Raw genomic sequence first — 22,637 nt, forward strand, 5'->3', positions numbered from 1 at the left:
TTAATGGCTATATGGATTTGTAAACAACAAGTTGGCAATGAGACCTACAAGGAAACCTACAAGCATCTGCTTCAAAAGCAGTTGCCCTGGGATTCATAAATCAATGCTGCTTCTTCATATCAATTATTAATTGTGAAGTGTCTTGCAAACAGGGATAAACACACAGTGATTACCTTGTCTTTGGTTTGACAAAATTAATTATTCTGGGGGGCCTGCATTAAGGCTTGCCATTATCTGTTCTACAAGTACAGCTGCTCTACTAGGTTGTCATGTGTTAATTGCTCCAAATTCATGATTTAGCCTTTTGTCAGTTTGTTCATCTGCATATATGCCTCGTGTCTTTCATAGAATTCATCTTCAGCCAGGTCTTTGTCTACTTTGCATCACAGTAAGTTTTGCTGTGTTTTTTTTTTGTGTTTTTTCTTTTTTTTTTTAAGTTTTTTATCCACTACTACTGCTACCACCAAGAAACAGCTGATAAAGCTGATTTTTGTCTCCTTCTCTGTTCCTTCAGTCTGAAGAAAAATGAGGAAATATGCCAGATAAAATTAGGAAACAAAACCTATCTGGGAGAGACTGTTATATTTTTATGAAAATTAACAGCTATGTTTTATGTATCTTTGGGGAGCAGGTGTTAGAAGGAAACGGTGAAGCAACAAAGAAAAGATGGAGTTCATCAGTAAATATTTTAATGTGCAGTTTTTCCTAACAGATTTTTTTTATTGATTTCACTGTATTGTTTTAGTAGAATATTAACCTGGTAGTGCATAGGTATTCTCCTTGAAAACAGGGTGGGCAGGTACTGGCTGCTGTTGGAAAAATGCCAGTATATACTTTGTCTGTCACTGTACATGGAGCTACTGTGATAGTTAAAATCCTTTGGAGTTTGTCTTAAAAAAAAAAAAAGTCTCTGTTTGTTCTTCATTGCTCTAAGATAAGAAATTCCATGATTGGAGGTAGGTGCTAGACAAGCCCAAGGCATTGTCAGGAGGCAGTTTCCTGTCCAGTTCGCTTGTTTCTTCATTTTTGTAATGCCTCTGCAAGGATTTCTAGTGTCATCACTGAAGTAGCAGACACAGCTGCGGGAGGTCAAGCACTGGGTTAGCAGCCTCATGCTGCTGTGTTAGCTGATGGCTGTGTCCTAAGAAAGTAAGAGGGTAGTGTTGTGCAGCTGTTCTGCCCTAGAGAAGCAGGGCATTGTCTGCAGAGCTGTGGGCTGCTCATGCTGCTGAAGTCTGATACCCACAACCCCACTAGTATATTCACAGCATGCTCATGTTTCCCCATTCAGGCAAGCAGATGAAGACAATGAAGGGAAAATTGCAGAAGTTTGGGAGCCGCAGTCGTGAAGGCTTTGAACTTCATTTATCTGCAATAAGAGGGAATTAAGACTGATAATTCAGCTGTTTCTGAGTTCCTGTTACTAGCAGTTATTCCCAGAGCCGTACGTTGTTGCAGGTTTTTTTTGGCTTCTCGGATTTGAACAAATGGTGTAACCTGCTTCCTGGTAGATAAGTGCTCATGTTGCAGAGCTGTCATCTCCCATTTGGTGTAGTCCTCCTCAGGAGTAAGCCAGGTATTGAATATACCACAGATTGAGTTTATTTGGCAGTTACATGCTAACATACTGAAAGCAATTGCAAGGCATTTTAAAAGAAAGGGAAATGCATGTATACTGATCACTGTCTGTGCTGTAGAATTTCTGAAGGCCAGAGGTGTGATTTGCTATTTATTTTTGTTGCTTATGAAAACATTTGAATACATTGCTGGTAATAAGTTAGCATTTTTAATTAGCATTTACATAGTATATGTATAGTTCAGCTTTTGAGTAGTTTTAACAGCACAACTTTTCTTTTTCTTTTTTTTTTTCCGGTAGTACTTTTTGCCCTTCCTTTCTCCCAATACACATGCATAGGATCTTTGACATGTTCCAGACTTCCTGCCTTCCACATTTGTAGAGGGTAATAATCTGTACTGTTTGTTTTCACCTTGTCACCACAAAACTGACCCAGTAATCTCTCAACCTCTGTTTTCAGCTTATGAGAACCTCACCTGTTGTGGGTTTGTCTGGTAGCTTCCAGCTCCTAGTCTAGTCTGTCCTTGCACTCATGTAAGTTTATTGTATCTGCAGTATCCTGCCAGCAAGGAGTTTAAAAAATCTACTACCCTTTGCCTGAAAAAACATCTCCTGCCGTCCTCTGAGAAGAGGAATACTGATTAATCAGCCATTAAGATTTTGCTTTCTTACCTGTCATTTGAAAAGTTGGTTAGCTTAGAGACGTTATCCACTTGCAAAAATAGGCCATGTGTAACCTCTTTGAGCTGATACACGTGTTCGCGTTAGTGCTTGTTTCAAATAAAAGACAGAAGGATGACATCCAGACTTGTCAGTCAAATGAGTGTGTGGCAGTCAATGGAGAACTGCTTGGCTTCGCATTGGCGTGGGGTAATACTGTATATACACATTTTCCCTATCTGTTTTTACTTTTACATTATGGTCATTAAATTCTGTCAGAGCATTATTTGATTCCTGTTTGTACTTCCAGCAAAACAATGGCTTAAAGTCACTGACCTGTCTGAACCCTCAGTGTTCGAGACTACTTCGCTGGTGCCTTTTGAGGAGCCTGCACACTAATGCCTGCATCACAGGGAGCAAACAGGAGGGACTGGATGTAGGTGTACAGCCTGTGCAGTCTGTGCTCCAGTCCAGAAGTATCTTGATTAATAAAAAGTAGTTGGATTAGTTGGGTTTTTATTGGCTTGTTTTTAAAGAAAACAATGCACAAGCCTTAATCTTTCCTGAAAAATTTGGAATTCACTTTTCATTTAAAAAAAAAGAAGCAGAGCAGTAAACATCTCAAGGCATTGAGTTCCTAAGCGTTAAGTGAATGTGACAGTGCTTTGAGAAAGTCAAAACAAAACAGTCAGCTCCTTTCCTTTGTCTGGCATTGTGCTTGTAGCTCTGAACTAGTCCTGCTGTTGGCTGTTGAAGACATTGAAGGCTGTTGAGTTTTATTGTAAGGAGGTAAGATAACATCTGTAGGAACAGCTTTTTTTAGTTCTGCTTGTGGAATGCCTTGTCATGTTTGTAGGAAGGGTCAACTAACTAGTGCTTAGGTTTATTGTCTAGCAAACAATATTCTCCTTTCTTTGTGTCTCAGGAAAGCATTGCTGCATCCTGATTGTCCTGTAAAACATCTGGAAACAGAGGAGCTAAGGGAAGTAGCTTGAATTTTTGCATCAGGTCTGTACAGAACTGGGAAAACAGTGTTCTTTTCTATCACAGTTTGTAATCCTGGATGGTACTCTGAAAAAGCATCAAGTGGTAGGTCTTTTCTGACCAGCGTAGTTTAGAACCCCTTTGCACAACCAACTGAGACAGGTATTGGGCTTTATATGCTGCTTTGACACATCAGATTTGTGTTCGTGGTTGCCACAGAAAGGCAACTATGTTTTTAATCCACACAAAGTCTTCTGGTTTCACATGAAGAGTTTGTACTGGATATGTTGATTTAGAAAGGTAAAAAGTTGTTTCTGTGAAACTTGAGAAGTGCCACACTGGACTAGTAGAGTGCAATCTAGATTTGTGTTTTGGTTCTCATAATGTGTAGTACTGCGTGCATTAGACAAACAGGTCTAAAATCTTACAAATGATTGATTAGTCTGTGTTTACAGGTGAGATTACTTAGTTGTTCCTTACTAATGTTAGCTAGAAGGTGGTAGGATTGTATATCCAGTATTTTGATGCATATAACCTATTGGTTATCTTTGTTTTGTTTTGTGGTTTTTTTTTTTTTTTTTAAGTGGGAATTATATATACATGTGCACTAGATAGAAGTAGAAAAATATATCCCTGTAAACAAGCAGTGGTGCTCAAACCCCATCAATATTTTTCCAGGATTACAAAGCTCACTGCTCCTAAATATTTTATCTATGAACTGAGTAAGAAGTCTTCTTTCTTCCATGTTTCTGACTTGCCTTTGCAAGTCTCTCCTGCTTAGTGAAATGAGTGGCAGGAATTTTGTTTCAAGCCAATGTTGCATTGCAGTAAGAAGGCAGGAAGAACAGAAAGATTTCAAAAGAATAATATGTATTTAAGGAGTCCTGTAGCCAATTTAAAAGGCAATGTGTATGTGTGTGTTTTTTTGTCTTTTTATAAACTCCACCATTTGGACTTCATTAGTATAACAAATTCATTCAGGTGTTAGTGCAATGCTTTACGTTCTTTTCCAGAAACATAACCTCATTCTCACTTTAGAAAGTAGGTTTTGTATAACTCATTTTGAATAATCTGTCTTTACACTCCTATTTGATAGTAAGCTTAGCTGCCATTTTATATTTTCTCTTTCTAGGAGTGCTTACATAGAGAAAACGGGCTTTCTATAAGCTAGAGGAATAGGTGACTTGCTGCTTCATCTTCTGGCAGAGCTGTGAGTCGTGCAGGTTGTTCAGTCAGACAGAAGTTCAGAATTTGTTTTGATCTTTCATAGAATTAATTGGAGTAGAAGCTAAAGGTAAACAGGATTTCATTCACAAGCCAGAGGAGTAGATTAAGAACATCTTGATTTACCTCAAATAGTGTGGTCCCCAGAAATATTTTGAAGAAACATACAAACAAACTCTTACATTACAAGCTATTTTTATAATGGATTTTACTTAAATTGTGCTAGCTCTAGAGAGTATAGACGATTTAAATGCTCTCTGCTATATGCATGAGAGCAAGCACCGTGAAACTGGTATTTCAGAGATAAAAGCAGTTGTCTTCCCCTCCTATCATTTTCTCTATCTAGGAATTTCTATGAAAATCACCTATACATGAAAATGGCTTTCAGTTAAATTAATCTGAGTTGTTAGCAACCAGAAAATTTATTTATTTTGATGGTAAATTTAACGTTCTCAATGTATCAGATTTGTGTACCTACAATGAGTAACTGTTATAGAGATTGTCAGAGAAAGCAACTCCATCTTTGGCTAGTAGGTGGGGGGCTTTTTGTACCTATTGAGATATGGGAAGACATTTTGGGTTCCACATACATTGAAAACATTCTGTTGACGTGCTTACACGATCAACAAAGAAACAATAAAATACTGACAGGTAGTTACTGTATTTTGATGTGTGTAACCTAGGGGTTATCTGCTGAAAAAACAAAACTGCAATTCAGCAGCACTGTAGGGATCTGGATATGCACAGATAATACAAGGGGAAGTTTATTCTAGGACCTGTCTCCTTCAAAGCTTCACAGTGTCTGATTTCCCCATAGCCTGCATCCTTTCCCATAGTTTGCTCTCACCATCCCAGTAGTCCCTCAGCTTCAGAGCTGTATATATTGTCTGAGGTTCAGATTGTATAAAATAAAAGATGGTCTTATCTTTAGCTTTCAGTTAATTGCTTGTTGCAATGAATGAGGCTTTCTTAGTGAAAGAAAATACTGCGCTTGGTTTTTGGGTTTTATTTTCAAGTTTTGTGCCCGAAGATGGGATGTAATTCTTCAAGCATAAAAATAAAAGCAAAACGTTCAACATTTATGCCTTACAATCTGAGGAGTTCATATGGTGATATATTCTGCAGCATAGCCTAGGGCTTCAGAAATATATATATAAAATATTATATATATTATATATATATATATAATATTATATATATAATTATTATTATATATATATTTTTTTAAAGTGAGATTTAATCTGTAATATGCAGAAGTTTTTAATGTTCATATTGTCAGGTTAGCACCACGTTTAAATTTGTAGCTACAGTACATAGAGCTTGGAATGTCAGACATTGTTTCTATTATCCTTTGAATAGAAACAGTCAAAGAATGGGTCTGGAAGCCAGCAGGAATTTGACATCTGAGCAAAAAATAAGTGTGTTTAGCTGTCTAATTTTTCTTTCTTTGTGAGCAATGGCTAGGATGGCTTTTGTGTTTTTATAATTCCAAAGAAATAACCTCTTTGCTTTATTCTTCCAACTTCTATGCAGTAGTGAAATACCATCTTTTTCCACTCTTTCTGATATTTTTATAAGAAAAGTCCGGAAGTGTTTTACTCTCATCAACTTGATTCCTTCAGCCAAGTAATGTTAAAACAAAACCATTCTCTATACTAATGTTTTGTCACTGAAACTGCCGTCATTACTGTGGAATGATGGCACCGTGAAGCATGGAGTCGTGGCTAACGTACATTCAGATATTTATCCACCATTCTAGTATTATTTTTTTTCCTTCCCTTAAATTGTACATAACAGCATGTGAAATATTTTTGGCAGTTCTTCATTACATGAAGTGAGCATATCAGAGGAGAAAAGAGTAAGTATAATGAGAATTAGGAATTAATATGTGGCAGGATAATTGTACAAAACTAATGTTTTAATGAGCAAAGCCAGAAAACTGAATTTGACATGGACTGTAACAGTGTGACAGTGAAGGATGTGGGAATTTTTCTGCCTGTATCTTGTTGCATTTTTGTTTTAATGAAACAAACAAATATGCTTTCTGTTCTGGGGAGCAGAGAGATGTTGGGGGTAAAAGCAAATCAGAATGATGCAGTGATTTAAGCTAATCAATCCAGTAACGTTTTTGAAACCCATTTTCTAGAGTATCTCATACCAGCATCATTTTTCATCAAACCTACAATGACTATGGCTGCTGGAGTGTTTTACTGGCTGCTTAAAACTAAGGATGAGAGGTGTTCTGTTTCTGTCTGTGGTAAGACCAGAATTCACAGTGCTGAGCTCTAGAATCATATAAACAATGGAAAGAACCCCGGTATATTATCTGCTGCTTTGTAACCATATAAATCTGAAGTGTTTCTCTTTGTGGGTTCATTTTAGAAAAATCCATAAAGTAGGCCTCGGGCTGAATTCAATGTTTGAATATGATGCGTTTTATTCAGAATGGCATTTTTCAAGTAGGACAAGCCCGTGAGATGTGTCTGAAGGTAGATACTAACAATTTACTGCAAGCTAGTAAATTGACCTGTGTTCCACAGTGCCGACTTGCGTGCTTATGCCAGTGGTGCTTAGCAGGTAGCTTACACCTTCTCATTTAGGGATAAGCCTCCTTGCATTTACCACATAGTAAGAGCATGCATGAAGTAGTTAGTGCCAAAATCTGATGTGTGATAAATTCAAGCCCTCTCTTATTTCGCAGTAACGTATGTCTCTCTATTACAAGGCCCAGCTCGCTGTAGGCAGAAGATGGGAAATGTTCTTTTTTTTCAGAGGTTGGAAAGGGTTATTTATCTAAAAAATAACAGGCATGCTCTATTTATGCAAGCATAAAGAAAGCTGGTATACTGGCCAGTCTAAATAACTGCAGGTACGTGTTGCAGTCATTGACAGACAAGAAAAGCGATCACGGTTGACCCAGTACGCGTTCCTTAATGATGCTCTAAGGGTTTATTATGGGGTTGTATTGGCTGTATGCATAAGGCTTATCTGGATTCATGTTGGACTTGAGCTAATCACACTGCTTGGAGTGCTCGGACACACCCAGCAGGCTCTGTAGCACACTCTGCAATCAAATATTTCTGCATCTCACAATGTGGTATTAACAAGATTATCTCCCCATTAGTTTGAGTACTGGAGGCTTAACAATAGGCCTGTATTATGCGTGTAATTATTACACCTCGCAGTTCCTCGATGAACATGTTATTCCTGTTTTAGTGATGAAGGAGCTAAGGTGTTACGATCAGTGTTTCCAAAGTTTATACAACAGTTTTCAACAAATCGCTGCCAGGAACAGTATAAAAACAGGAATGGTATTACCACTAGACCTGTATTTTTCCCTTTCTTCATTGTCTGTGTGTCTCTGGATTTACAGAACCATGATGGGCAAAGTGTTGTTTCCAAAACAAAGGATGTTCTGCTCCTCTAAAGAGGAGCTGTTGAAGCTTCTGTGGGAGTTGGGGATTTTTTGAGATAACAGACCTTAGCTTTGATTATTTTTTTTTTTGGCAGGTTCAGAGAAACAGTTGGCATTTGCCTAGAATTTAAGAGAGTGTCAAAAATGGCACAAGATGGAAAGAGTGAGATCATTAATCAGACATTGAAAATGTTTGTGGGGAAAGAACCTTTTGACTACACACAATGAATTGTCCACCTTAATGCTGCTGAGATGGGAACTGCCTGGATCTCGAGGCCTTGGGCTGCCATTTTGGGAGGCAAGGAGTTAGTTGGGGATGGAAAGACTGGAGTTTGTATTCTTTCTGCTCTGTTACCCATTGCTATCTTCATGGATCTGACACTCTGTTTATCTGACAGTGCACTCAGTACTGCTTCGCCAGGGAAAATTGCACAAAACAAGCCCAGTGCATCAGCATTTTCATTGTGTATTGAGCTGAGCCTCCCTTCACATGGTCACATCCCCTTTTTAATCTGGGATTCCATGTCCCTTTCCCAGTCCAGCCTGTTTCTGTGGTGTCTATTGCTGGTCTCCCCGAGCTTCTGTTTCTGTGGTTTGAGTGTTTTTTTGTGTGGCTGAGTGTTAAGACCTGCAGGACTTTTGGAAGTGCGTTGTTTAGGGGTTAGGCAATACACCGAGTTAGTGCTAGTAGTTTGGGACAGACTGAGGTGATGGCTGCGTTCAAGTTGGATTTCCTCCCGGAGATGATGGTGGACCATTGCTCCTTGAATGCTAGCCCTGTGTAAGTAGTCTACCTTCATGTCTAATTTTATAACTGAAGTGGGAGTTGGAGTTGCTGTCTCTGAAGTCAGTGCTGTCTCATGAATTCCCCTTGCCGCGGGGGGGAAGAGGGATAGGGGAGTCTGCAATTTGTTTTCTTGAGGAAACTGTAGCAGGCTTTGGGAGTTGATTCTGGATTCTGCGCAGAGGAAAAAGTTGGTTAATTTTGGGGCTGGGGGTAAGGAGGAATAAAGCTATTTGATTGTACTGTTTACGTGTATGCTGTATGCTACGGGTGCTGATGTTCTAAAATCAGTTATTGAAATGAATTGTTGGGAGAACAATTCCAGTGCTTTCCTGTTAATGATTCCAGACTAAACCTTCTAATTAGGAATGAAGGATTCCTTGAAATCCTGTTGAGGTCATGTTAAAAATTGCTCACTTAACAGGGGACTGGCAGTGCTCCTGAAACTGTCCATGGGAGAGAAAGCAGGGCTGAAAATTATTACTGGAAAAGGTTAAGTGACTTCCAGTCGTTCTCATTTAGAACGAAAAAAACATGCAGTTTACCTCTTTGTAAAAGGTATTCTTTATGTTGGATATTTGAAGAGATGCTGACTCTTTTGGAGTGGAAAGGTTGAGTAGTGAAAGGATTTATGAGGATAATTCTCTTTCCTTCTAGTAAGAAGCTGTGTGGTTTCTGAGGTCAGTTCATACAGTTATAAAACTTTGGCATCAATTCTTTATCGTACTCTGTACAGCAGCATATTGAGAGGGGAGAAAAAATAACTAAACGTTACCTGGTTTTGGAAAATTTTCTACAAAAATTATATTGAGGGAATAATGTGCCTATAGTAAACAGTGTTCCTGTCATTGCCTGTAACGTAATAAGCTATTGAAAAAAAATCTTTAAAAAAAAAAAAAAAACAAAGATGAAGAGAGCTGACTACTCTGGAAGAAGGCCACTGTATCCTTCAACAATGAGCTTGGGGACCGGGCTGGGGGGAATCATTGCATGGTTACTGTTCTGGCCCCCGTGTTCTTTCTAGATTATGTAGGGGTTGGCCAGCAATTTTAGCATACTAATCACTACAGCTGCAATAGGATGTCATTACAGCCTTCCACAAAGATAGGTCCTGTGGTATACCAGCCTGTGACTGCCAAAAACAAGACCTCACATTGTATTCAGCAAACAGTGAGGAGTCAATACAGAAAGCAGCGTATGGCTTTCAGGTAGCTGGGTGAAGTATAACAGTTTTATTGACAGGCTTTAAACAGTTCATACAGCTCCATGTAGTGCCTCACATACAGCTCCATGTAGTGCCTTGAAACCTTTTGAAGAACCCCATAATCAAAGCTTGTGTGTTGTTGTAATCTAAGTAATGATTCTCTTTCTGTGTTAGCACCCTACTGTTACTCAGTTTGATTTAGTCTGAGACTAAGATTATCCAGGCCCGACCTGTTCATCTGCAACCTGAACCTGTTTTTTTTCCAGATATTGTTGAAAGCTGCCTAGTTTCACAAAGCACTGTATCATTGTAAATCTTTAACAAGACTTCTCATTGATTCAATTGTACCTATTTTTCTGTTTTAAGATGTTTTTTCACCCCAGGATATAATTCCACATAGTCATCCTTAAACATACAAAAAAGTTACCCTCATTTATGCTAGTTATTAGTTTAGGTTCCTTCCACTTCCAGTTTTTCCTGTAAAATTTTACAGGATTGAACTAGTTACATTTTTCAGTCATCTCATCAAACATTTCCTGAATCCCAGATGTCTACCTTGTAAGAGCATGCGTTAGGAGAAGTTTTAAACAACTGTGCAGAGTAATTGGTTTCCAAGTAAATGACTTGCCAGTGAATGTAAATAATATTAATGAATATTCTCTTGCCATGCAGGATTGCAGATGTGCAGGAGTCTCTTTGTTTTAATCGTACATGTTTATATACTTGTTGAAATATATTTTTAACCTCACTATAAGCATGCTGCTTCTAGCTGCAGTGACATGTAGAATCTGTAGTGAGTAATATAACAGAAATTCCTTGTTATTTTTCATAGCTCAAAGAAAATGAATGGCACACTGGATCACCCAGACCAACCTGATCTAGATGCTATCAAGATGTTTGTGGGTCAGGTCCCACGGAGCTGGTGTGAGAAAGATCTAAGAGAACTTTTTGAACAGTATGGTGCTGTCTATGAAATCAATGTCTTGCGGGACAGGAGCCAAAACCCCCCTCAAAGCAAAGGTGAGAACTGTCTTTCTCATGTTAGACTTGGGGTCTCAGCTGCTTTTACACAGTTCTAATCTTACCTGTTTGCTGTTTGGATTATAAATACAGAGCAGAACACCTAATAAATATTGTGTTGCTGCAGAGCATTGCTATGATGTTATGATATGACCACAATCTTGCTGGAAGCGTCAGAGTTTCAGACAAAATACAAAATCAAAAGTTTTATTTTTTTGTATATATCAAATGTTTAGTACCTCAAATTCCAACTAAATGCTGTAACCTGGGTTTGCAGTTCAGTAATATGCAATAATGTATTTCCTGTAAAACCAGATCTAAGATCTGGATACTACCAAATAATTGAGTTTAACAGTGGAAGTAGCCAAGATTTGTTTGCCAGATACATTTAAATGTTTGTTTTAATTATATGTTATGGTATTGAATATATCCTGTTGATGGTATCCTGTTTTATTACACACATGAATCTTTTTCAAGTTAAAATCAGTAACACCTACTTATTTCAATGCCTAACTTCTATTTGTCATGTATTTTGCATTGGAAAGTTGGAAGTGGGGGATTTCTAATTTCTGTACAACATATCAGGATTCCTAGTGTTCTTCCTTAGCTAGCATTTTGTTTCAATTGCAGGGTGCTGTTTTGTTACGTTTTATACCCGTAAAGCTGCACTAGAAGCACAGAATGCTCTTCACAACATGAAGATTCTCCCAGGGGTAAGTGAAGAGGCATTCTTTCTTCTCAGCTCTATCTTGTCTTTCTTTTCTGCTCTGGCAGCACAGATGTAAAACATACATTATTTTGCCCTCGAGTCATGTTTAAGAGATCTCACAGTCTTGCTCTTTTTAATATATTTGTACAATGATAAATCTTAAGGAAATTTGGAGTGTTTTGAGGAATAATATGATAGTGAAGTGTGTGGGCATGGCTTCTATAAAAGTACTTTCTTAGGAGGAATGATGGTGTATCATTTGGAAAGCTTTTCTTTCTTCAAGAAATTTATGTATTGTTACTTATACCTTTCTGTAGAGACAATTCAGGCTACCATTTCTTTCTTCCACTATTCTTCTGGGAATATATTTCATGTAGCATAAAGCGAACACATCTGGGATTAAATAATATTTTTGCATTTCAGATGCACCATCCTATCCAGATGAAACCAGCTGACAGTGAAAAGAATAATGGTAAGCTGTACTAAAGTCTGAGACTTGTGGCGCTATTCATGCTAATAGGGAAATTTCAGCTTTTGTTCAACAGCTTCTGATCAAGTCATATTGAAATGGAGACCTAATTATATAAAAAAAAAAAAAGGCGTGTTTTCAGTACAGTAGGTATTGTAAGTGAGCTCTCTAAAATTTCATGACTAAGTATCTTCCACTGTTGCTGCTTCCGGGGAAAACCATGGTGTCAGTTGGGGAAACATCCAGTGAGTTCTTGTTTGTACTAAGGTGTTTGAAATCCAGAAATGCTTTTCAGGTGTTTGACCAATCTGAAAGCCTGTTGTGGTTAGCGTGGGAGTCCAAAACTTTACCTTGTAGTATACAAGGAAGAGTGAGAATTCAAAAACAGACCATCAGAGAAAATACTGTGAGCATACTTCTACACATTGGCTATTTCAGATTAAGATGTTAAACATCTAACATTGCTTAAATGATTTATCTGTGCATTTCAATGATGAGTTTATGTACACACTCAAATACGTATATATGCACACACATACACACAGGTGTGTGTGTTTCTTGGAAGAATAATGGAAAGTGGAAGGTGTATTTAATGAAATTTTAAAGTGACAGCTCCGAGGCTATAACATGAATTTTAGTACAGGGTGAAGGTGAGTATATAAATAGGAAAGCATCAGTTAAAGTATTTTAACTTGACATTAAAATAAATGATGGAACTCTTGAACTAAAATGGAGTACAAAAAGGATTTGAAGGCAGTTTTATGCTCCAAGAGCTTGACAGTGAACTGGGTACAACATCAAGATTTACTAGTCAGTTAAAACTTGTCAGCTGGAATGGTTTGGAGTTTTCCTTGTCAGCTCCAAGGAAGAGTCAGCAAAGAAATTGATTTCCCCTCACCATGACACTAAATAGGAGAAGACTTTCTGTCCCGAAGCTTCAAATTGTGCTTCATGCCTTCGTCATGTTATATTGTGTTGGATGTTTATTTGCAAACTGTTTTAAATGTCCAAGTGGCATTCTGATTAATTTGCTTCATCACTTAAAAGTGAGTATTTTCGAGGTAATTAGCATCCTCAGATAAATAAAATGAGAGGTTTAAAGTTCTGATATTAGTAACCACCAACTGGCAAATTAAGAGAAATGTCTGTTTCTGCACCATTTATTTTAAAATAGTCCACACACTAGGAGTTTTTCTTCAACACTAATCTATCTGGTAGTGTCAGCATTTAGAGGGAAGATACAATAGCAGATGGATCAGTTTGGATGTGTCGTTTTCTTGCCTTTGGTACTGATCAGAATGGATGACTGTGAAACAGAATTAAAACAACAGGTGTTGCTTCTGCTGTTGAGACAGGAGCATGAGGAAATAGGCAGAAGTAAATTTACATGATTGGCCCCCTATCACACCAATCTAATGAGCTAGAGAGAATCCTTTTGTGACTAACTTGCCTGTTTAGACACTGGTGAGGTATGTTGGCCATCTAAAGATAGAATGGACAGATGAGAGGATGAAAATAGTCCAGTAAAATAAACACAACTCTTCTCTTGCTAACCAGGAACTAAATGTAGGAGATATGGGAAGTGCTGCTGAATCTGATGCATTTTTTTTGTTGTTGTTGTTGTTGTTGTTGTTGTTGTTGTTGTTGCTGTGGTTTAACCGGCCAGCAGCTGAACACCACACAGCTGTTTGCTCACCCTCCGCCCTTCCTCTCTGGGATGGGGGAGAGAAATGGGAAAGTGAAGCCTGTGAGTTGAGATACAGACAGTTTATTAAGACAGGAATAATAATAACAATAATGATGATAACAGTACTACTACTAATAATGTGTACAAACAAGTGATGCACAATGCAATTGCTCATCACCCGCTGACTGATGCCCAACCTAACCCCAAGCAGCTGCCCCCCCCCACCCCAGCTAGCCACCCGTATATATTGTTCAGCATGACCCCAGATGGGATGGAATACCCCTTTGGCCACTTTGGGTCAGCTGTCCTGGGTCTGTCCCCTCCCAGCTCCTGCTGCTCCCCCAGCCTGCCTGCTGGCAGGACAGAGTGAGAAGCTGAGACGTCCTTGGCTTGGTGTAAGCACCGCTCTGCAGCAATTACAAAACATCAGCGTGTTATCAGCACTCTTCTCATCCTAATCCAAAACACAGCACCCTACCAGCTACTAGAAGGAAAATTAACTATATTTTAACTAAAGCCAGGAGGGTTTTTTAACATTCTTGTAGCTCACGGGCTTGCAAGGGAGAAACAGACAGTAAAATATAAACATAAAAACATTATAAAACAGGCATCCTTCAGGTTCATTGAGGTGTCACATATACATCTTCCTAAAACAAAGAGATTGCATTATTAAGAGTTGTTTTTTAGCAAGCATCTACCCCAAAATAGAAGGAAAGTAATTCTATGGCTGATGGAGAATGTTTGACAAAATAAGATGTAGTAAGTATGTTTTTGTTGGTAATACTCTCATCCTTTGATTTCTTAGCAGTAGAAGATAGGAAGTTGTTTATTGGAATGATATCCAAGAAGTGCAATGAAAACGATATCCGAGTGATGTTCTCCCCCTTTGGGCAGATTGAAGAATGCAGGATATTACGGGGCCCCGATGGCCTGAGCCGAGGTAAGCAGGAATTGTTCTGACAGTTCAAGATTCTCCAACAGGTGATGCTACCTTTTGTAGCTCAAGGTGGCATTTCAGCTATTTCAGTGATTTTTTTTTTTTTAAAGGTATATTCATTGCTTTATTCATCCCGGTAATTGCTGATAAAGTGAGTGACTTGTTTCCTTCTGCGTTCTTTCCCCAGGTTGTGCATTTGTGACTTTTACAACAAGAGCCATGGCACAAACAGCAATCAAAGCAATGCACCAAGCACAAACCATGGAGGTAAAGCAAGTTAGCGAATATCAGGAGAAAATAGTTACTGTGGAGTCTGGGGGGGACTAGAGAGCAGGGAGAGGACATTGTTTGCTCTCCTCCTAGAGCTCAAGATAGAAACCTCACCTGCAGAGAAAATACCAAAATATAAAATGGAATGAAAATCAAATGAGATTTTGAACCTTTAATAAAATGCATTGTTTGATTATATATATGTATGGGGAGGGTGTCAGAAATGCTTCTAATGACTGGGTCTTAATGCAGTCGTTTCTGATAACTGGAGGATAGCAAGTGTGTAATTGTTTGAATTGCTATTTGCAGGGTTGCTCTTCTCCCATTGTGGTAAAATTTGCAGACACACAAAAGGACAAAGAGCAAAAACGAATTGCTCAGCAACTCCAGCAACAAATGCAACAGATCAGTGCTGCCTCAGTATGGGGAAACCTGGCTGGTCTCAACACACTTGGACCCCAATACTTAGCAGTGAGTTTCTCATCTGAGTTCTTTTCATCTCTTCAGGGATTGCAGTGTCTGATTGTTTTGTAATGCTCAATGTATTCATGTTTAGAAGGCTCCTGATAAATAGAAGTAGGGCTTGTAATCCCCATTTTGTGGATGAGGAGGCTGAATTACAGGAAATTGTTATGTGCTAACAGCTAGTCAGGATGCATTTAAGTGAGGATTTCTGCCCCAGTCTCCCTAGCGCTAAGTGCTGAAACATTTTTTTTGTCTTCTGCAGAATGGCAGAAGAATTCCTGTTTCATTGTTCTTTAGCCAGCATTCCTTTCACCCCCTTCCAGTGAGACATAGGCTAGTACTTGGTGATGAGCAAATAGAAAAGGTGAGCAGGTGGAAGCAGCTCACAGTGTACACTAAACAAAACAACAACAAAAATAAAAACACACCAGAAGATAGACAGAAACTACTCTTCTCTATCAAAAATGACTCAAGAAGGTAGTCTACAGTTTGTCACTGGTTTCATTTGGTTTTGCTGGGTCCCTAGAGGGTGAACTTTCATAAACTGGTGTGCTCTGGCTCATGTGGATTACCACATAGCTATGAGAACTGTTTTCATGCAATTTGGGGAATAGAAAAGGAAAACTTCATCTCATTCTTGGTATAGTGTACTACTGAAGTGGGGACATTCTTTCTTTTACTTCTGCTTTAAGTTTGGTAGATTGAAATACTTTTTTTTTAACAACATGTGGTTAAGGGAGAAAAGAGTAGTAGGAAACCTCTCTAAATAGCTTCCTAGCAGAGGCTTGGAATTTCTCATGGCTGCTGTGCTTAAGAAATGTGGAGGAGATCACCTCTCACAGTGGCTCTTTGATTTTTGGTATGGCATTTGCCATTTGTCCTGTGCTGGTAATGTCAGCTGTAAAGTCCGGCTTGAGGTAAAATATCCTTATGGGTAGCAGTCCTGCCTGAGGTGCTTTGAATAGGTGTTCTGTCTCATTACTGATTCTGTTTTTGTCTTGGTGCATTAGATACAGACTTCACTTAGGCTAGTATACTGACTGTCCTGAGTGGGAAAAGCATTGTGGTGTTGCTTTGGCTGCAATGCGGTGCATGGGCAACATTGATTTTCACTCTGGTGGTGCTCTGGCTGTATTTTTGAAGAGGAATTCTTTTTACGCTTTGCTGTGATTTGGTGCATGGGCAGGGGGAATTCCCTTTGTGACGGCGCTCTGGCTGTGGTGTGATGCAGTTTCTCCCAGAAGCGGAGCCAGCCCTCACTCTCACTCTTGTTTTGTTTTTTGGTGTAATGTCTAGCTTTATTTGCAGCTCCTTCAGCAGACAGCAGCTGCCTCATCTGGAAACCTGAACACATTGAGCAGCCTCCACCCAATGGGAGGTGAGTTTTTTCCACCAGAAGACAAATTCTGTAGCCCCCCCCCCCCCCCAAAAAAAGGCAGGTAGAGAAAGTAGCCAAAAGGCTTGTAGACATATTGCAGTTGTAGTAAGTAGTCCTGAGTTTACCCATTCCTGTGGAATGACAGAAATTCTCTGCTAAATTTGTGCATGTTCCTTCTTAATCTTAATTGTTTTCTCCAAGGTAAGTTGTGGTATCCTGTTTATCTCCCCTACCTCTGGCATTTAGAATTATCTTCCCTTATGGATACAAAAAAAAACACTGTTTATTTTCATCCAAACAGATGCGTATTTGAAGCACCGTGGTTTTGAAATAAGCACTAGTGCATATGTTTAATTGTTTAGGTCTCATATTTTAAATTATTTCTTTTTAAATGCCTCAAAGTTGAAAATGTATTGTTGCAAGTAATGTGAACCAGTCCTTCATTCTGGTTCTTTAATTCCTGCATTTGTTTTACAATTACTTACAATATTGCTGTGATGTGGGAGTATCAGCTTAACAGATATAAGCCAAATTCCTTGATTGCTAGTCAAAACGTAAGTGAAGTTATCTGAAGTATCCTTTAGGATTATGGAGATAATGTAAAAGTTTCTGAACTGAGGCTGCAAATTAATTGCGCTTTCTGTCTTCAGAGGATGGCGAATAATAAAACCCATGTTAGTAACTCTATTCATCACTTCCTCTAAATTTTTCTGGTGACAGAGAACCTATAGTTTTGGTTTTAATACTGAACATTTAATGCTTTTAAAATTGCCTCTTTGAGTTGTCCAGTAGTTAATAATATTACGTGCCCTGTCTGTGCAGAGGTTGACCTTAAAGTATTAAAGTCTCTTTGTACATCTGACTTGTGCTGGTACATCCGCCAGCAACAATTGCGAGCTTTTACAAGTGTTGTATTGTCCATTCTAATAACTTTGTTGTTTTCTTGAGACTTATTCTAACCTTAGCTTCTTAGGTGTATTTTTTTTTTCCATGTTCAACCTCTTCAGAGTTCTTGGATTCTGGAGTTTCGCTAAAAGCAAGTTTAGTTTCACTAACACCTGTTTGGTGGTGATGTAAATAGATTTTGTGACATTTTTTCACTTATTGCTTCTGTTTAAAAAAGCAGTCGGTGATAAAGGGGAAAAATAGTATAGCAGTTTGTATTTATTGTCACAACAATAGGGATGTTAGGGTGGCCCAGATAGATAAGGTTGTGTATGGAATTTTCAGGGTAATTCTGACTTTGCCATATGTTTTTAAAAAAATAAATAAAATGAGAACCCTAGCATCTAAGTAGCATGTTTCATTGTGTTTTGAAAGAATTATTCCAAGTCTATGGCTCTACACAGGAAGAGTTTGTTTCAAAGTCCCATTAATATCTTACTTGATTGCCTTTCCTGAAATTCTTAGAAAAATAAGCAGGTAATTAGATCCCACTCTGTATTAGGCTTATAGACAAAATTTAATCTTGACCCTATTTGAAAGCAGATGGGAAAACAATGTGATGACAAGAAAACAGGTGCAGCATGTACATGCCAAACTGCTTCAGAAAGGAAGCAAGCTGCTCTGTTCTTCACAAGCTCTAACACTTGCAGTTTTAACCCTCTGTAGCACAATAACAACAACAACAACAAAAAACCTTTTAGGTTTTAACTTCATACTTTTATGTTACAATTGCACCTTAAAGAATATAAACAATATCAGGATCCTCATGTTTGGGGCACTAAATATGATTAAAGATACAGACCTGATCACAAAGAGAGAACAATTAGAGGAGGGGGAACAAAAAGAGGAAAAAAAATAATACTAAAAGCAGTAGAAGCTACTTAGAGAACGAACAGTTTATGCTGCACTGCCATTTACATTCTTATGTTGTGTTTGCATTCTTAAAGTGCAAAACTGAGACTTTAATTGGTAGGTGTGCATTATCACCAAGTACTCATCTTCCAAAAGATGAGGAGCTGGATCTACTTAAGACATTTGGATAATGTTACATGAATGATGACAATTAAAATTTCTTGTGAAGATGTGAAAGGGAAATAAGGGAAAGGGAAGAGAAGCAGAAATGGAAGATTGGAGCTAGCCTGCTGAAGGTTAAATTATAACGCAAAATGAAGATGAGTCAGATGAATAAATGACCAGTAAAAGTTCATCGTCTCTTCTTCCTCCCACTGGTATTCCTGGCAGTTTACCTACAACCTGCCTGATGTTTTCCATTTTCCTTACCACTTTTGTTTGACCAGCTGGCTAGCCTGTGCATACAGTAGGTGATTTTGTGGTCAGGAATTTTGCCACTCAACATTGTTTTACAATTTATTGTTGCTTCTTGTCTGCCAAGGAGACCAGACAAAGCATGCTGATATTCAGCTGATGGCAGTTTAAAGGTATGACGCTGGCTACTGTGTTGTGTAGGCCTTCTTGAAAGAATTCTGCAGTTGTTGCTGTTCCCATGTAGAGAGGAGAGGGATATGAGACAAGATGAGGTTATTAGCCTGGTGTATAGACAAGTTCTCTGGCTTGCAGATGAGCTGTTACACCCTGTTTTAACTGTCCATAGCAGTTAAAACTGCTATGCTTTTATGACTGAACATAACACTGCCTGAAAATGTCTGTGCTCTGGAGTCTACATCTGGGATTGTGACTACTTGGTCTTTTAGGGAAATCATCCTTCTGGGCAAAAATTACATTTCATTTTAGTTGTAACAAGGAATCACAATGTAGAAGAGATCGGTAACTAGTACTGAAGTCTGTTTTTTAACTCCTGCCCATTACCACAAATCCCATTATGATGTGCTGAGGTTACTGGATTTGTTAGTTTTGGATGATGGTGGCTATTGTAGGAGAAACTCTGTGTATTCTTCAATGTGTTGCAGGACTGAATGCGATGCAGTTGCAGAACCTGGCTGCATTAGCAGCTGCAGCCAGTGCAGCTCAGAATACACCAAGTGGCACCGCTGCACTCACTTCCTCCAGCAGTCCCCTGAGTGTGCTCACCAGCTCAGGTAAGAGACTGCCTGTGTTGTAGTGTGTTATGGCATGGGTTGCTCTGGGAGTCTTTCCAGGATAAATGTCATCTGTTCTTTTCATCTCTGTCATGTCAGTTCTTTAACAGATAAGGAGTTTTTCCTGTAAATTTACTGGTGTTTGTTTAGGGTAGGTATCTTTGTCACCAGCAAAGTGTGTGTGTGTTTTTTTTTTTTTTTTTTTTTTTTTTTTTTTTTTTTTAACTGACTATATTCTTGGTAAGTTTAATTTAGAGTAAAAAGGATTTTTAAGGTTATCGTGAAGCAGAAAGGTAGGTGATCTCTTTCCAGTAATTTTACTACAGTCTCATCATGTCTGTAGTTTCTCAGTGAATTCAGACAGGTATGTAGCAGATGTACCCTCTTCCTGTGGACATGGGGAGCATAGGATGCTTTAAGCAGGAGGTAATGCATTCTGTGCAGTAGGAAAGACAGCTTTATGTTCCTCTGGCATTACTGAAAAGGATACTACAGCTGCCTCACAGAAGCAAAATACACAGTTTGATAGAACACTTATTGGAAAGAGGTTATCTGGTACTGATTTTATCAGTTACACATCAAAAAATCAGTATCTTGCTCTTCCATTCTGTTTGTTTTCACATCAGACATGATAAACTTCTACCGCAAATGTGGGTCAGAATCCTACTCAATTATATTTCTATTCTATTTTCAGTTATGTCTAAATCCTGACATGGGAAGAGAGGCCCTGTATTTTTAGAGTGTCGGTTTTCCAGCATGTATAGAGTGATATGTAGGTTTATTTCTTCATAAAAATCCAGATTGCTTATCTAGTTCTGAAATACAGCCTACAAAGTTGACAACCTCACATGTAATTGTGAGACTCCAAAGGAGGTGCTTATGGGGGTGTTTTAGACTGCCACAGGTAGCTTTTTGTATTACGTAGGAAGACCAAGGAACTAGGTGAAGAGATGATAAGGAGATTATAAGGGAAAGCTGTTTAGAAGACCTTAGGTCACATGATCAGGAGTTAAGCTCTGGGTGTTTTGCGCAGTTTTCTACTTAGAGAAATTCCTGAGAGAGAATTCAGCTGAGTCTTCTGTTGGTATACAGGCAGTGGGTTTTTTTTGTTTGTTTGTTTCTTAATATAAAAACTTCGTGGTCTGCAGTCCTTGAAGATGAATTTTCGAAATAAAGTTTCAGAATTTATCTTGGGTACCAGCTATGGTATCCTATTTTGTAATTAAGAAAGAAACAAACAACCACACAACAACAAAAAAAACACCACAGAGCTGAGGCTGTAGAAGAGCTACATTTACAGTCCATTACTACTGCTTCATTGTAGAGAAAGCATGGAAGTGAATGTAACTGAGAATTTCTCCCATATCTCTTCATGCAGTAGCAGTGCTGGAATTGCCAGGTTATAATTGGCTATGCCTGATGTTTAGAACCAAACTTTCCTTGTTGGCTCTGTCATTTACTGACTGCAGCAAGTTTGTTCTATCTGTTGAGGTGGGCAAGGGGACTGGTAGGCAGGTTTTGATGTTAGGGTCAGGCATACTAAAAAAGGTAGAGCCAGCTTCTTCTTGGAAGAAGTGTACAGTGGAAGGACAAGGACAGTGAACACAAACTGCAGCAGAGAAAAATCTGGTCGTAAAAGAAAAACACGGTTAAAGTCATTAAGCACAAGAACCAGTTGTCAGTGTAGCTGTAGAATTTCCATCAGTTTAGAAGAAGTTCAGAATTCAGTTTGAAAGGTCCTTGAAGAGGCTTAGCTAAATGGGAGGTTAGACCAGGTTTGAGTAGACAGTTGGGCTATATAATCCACAAAGGTCCCTTTTAACTGAAGTTATGCTATAATTTGTGATTCTTTGGGACTGCTTTCCCTTCTGTGGATTTCAGCAGTCACACAGCACCCTGCAGGTGTCATTTCCTTCGGAGAGAGACATCTTAGGACTGGGTTCCCCTTTTGGTCACACTGGTGGAGAGCTAGGGGTGGGGAACAGCAGTCAATTTTTAAGTACCACCTGTGCTGAATCCAAACAACTTTTTGATGGTCAGCTGCATCAATAAATGCTTGTGTGTCACCAGTTGAGTGATTGTGATGTGTCGCTTGAATTAATATCCTATACACATGTAGTAGTATACTCTTCACAGGCTTCTAATATGAAGCAGTCACTATTGTATTGCTCTTAAAACATAATTTCAAGTATAATTGTAAAAACTAGAGATTATCTTTGTTCAAAAGAAGTTCAAAAATGAAATTTGGAGGATATATGGTCTATATGTAGTCAATGAGCAATCAAACTCTTAAACCATTTCAGGGGCTTTTCATTAAAGCTATTAATATTCTTCACATTTTGAAACTATGTAAATTGAAAAGAAAGTCTCAGTGTATATAGACAGCATTCAGTCTCATGGTACTTCTCATAATTACAAAGCATGGTGGCTTTTCACTCTGAATTAGCTATTATCTCTTAAAAAATCAAACTTATAATTGTCTTTTGATTAATATTTGTATGTGCATTCACATTGTATTCACATGGAATATTGTTAAAACTCCACAGTATTCAGAGCATCCCTCTTGAACCATACCTAGACCCACTTTAACAAGATGGTTGATGTTCTTATACTAGTTTTATCTTTGCTAGCTATTCTTTACTACCTGTTAAAAAATTCTGAAAACCCTTAGTTCCTTCAGTTAACAATCTTACAGTTAGCTTTTTTAGTTAAGTATAATTCAGTAGACTGATTCAAAAAAATATACTCAGTAGTAAGCAAGAAGGAAATAAACAACAGCAACAAAATAGAGAAATAATGTTAGGGATAGGAATGGAGTAAAGCACATGTATAAACCTATATTGGTTTTGCATT

At 38.4% G+C, this 22,637-nt stretch overlaps 1 protein-coding gene across 23 annotated transcripts in view; it reads left to right on the forward strand.

Annotated features, from left to right (window-relative positions):
* CELF1 (CUGBP Elav-like family member 1) overlaps positions 1-22,637 on the forward strand; it is a 57,810-nt gene that overhangs the window by 19,949 nt on the left and 15,224 nt on the right. For 11 of the 23 annotated variants that reach the window (XM_068684770.1, XM_068684775.1, XM_068684774.1 and 8 more), the window contains 8 exons: positions 10,680-10,867; positions 11,498-11,580; positions 12,000-12,048; positions 14,538-14,672; positions 14,857-14,936; positions 15,249-15,410; positions 16,701-16,782; positions 19,656-19,784. In XM_068684770.1, the coding sequence (XP_068540871.1) occupies positions 10,690-10,867; positions 11,498-11,580; positions 12,000-12,048; positions 14,538-14,672; positions 14,857-14,936; positions 15,249-15,410; positions 16,701-16,782; positions 19,656-19,784 (898 nt within the window). In that variant the 5' untranslated portion in view covers positions 10,680-10,689. Of the gene's footprint in view, positions 1-7,993; positions 8,641-10,679; positions 10,868-11,497; positions 11,581-11,999; positions 12,049-14,537; positions 14,673-14,856; positions 14,937-15,248; positions 15,411-16,700; positions 16,783-19,655; positions 19,785-22,637 lie in introns of those variants that run through there. The other 12 variants (XM_068684768.1, XM_068684769.1, XM_068684759.1 and 9 more) reach the window with 8 other exon arrangements.

This window comes from Anas acuta, chromosome 5, assembly GCF_963932015.1.
Source record: "Anas acuta chromosome 5, bAnaAcu1.1, whole genome shotgun sequence".
Classification (NCBI taxonomy): Eukaryota; Metazoa; Chordata; class Aves; order Anseriformes; family Anatidae; genus Anas; species Anas acuta.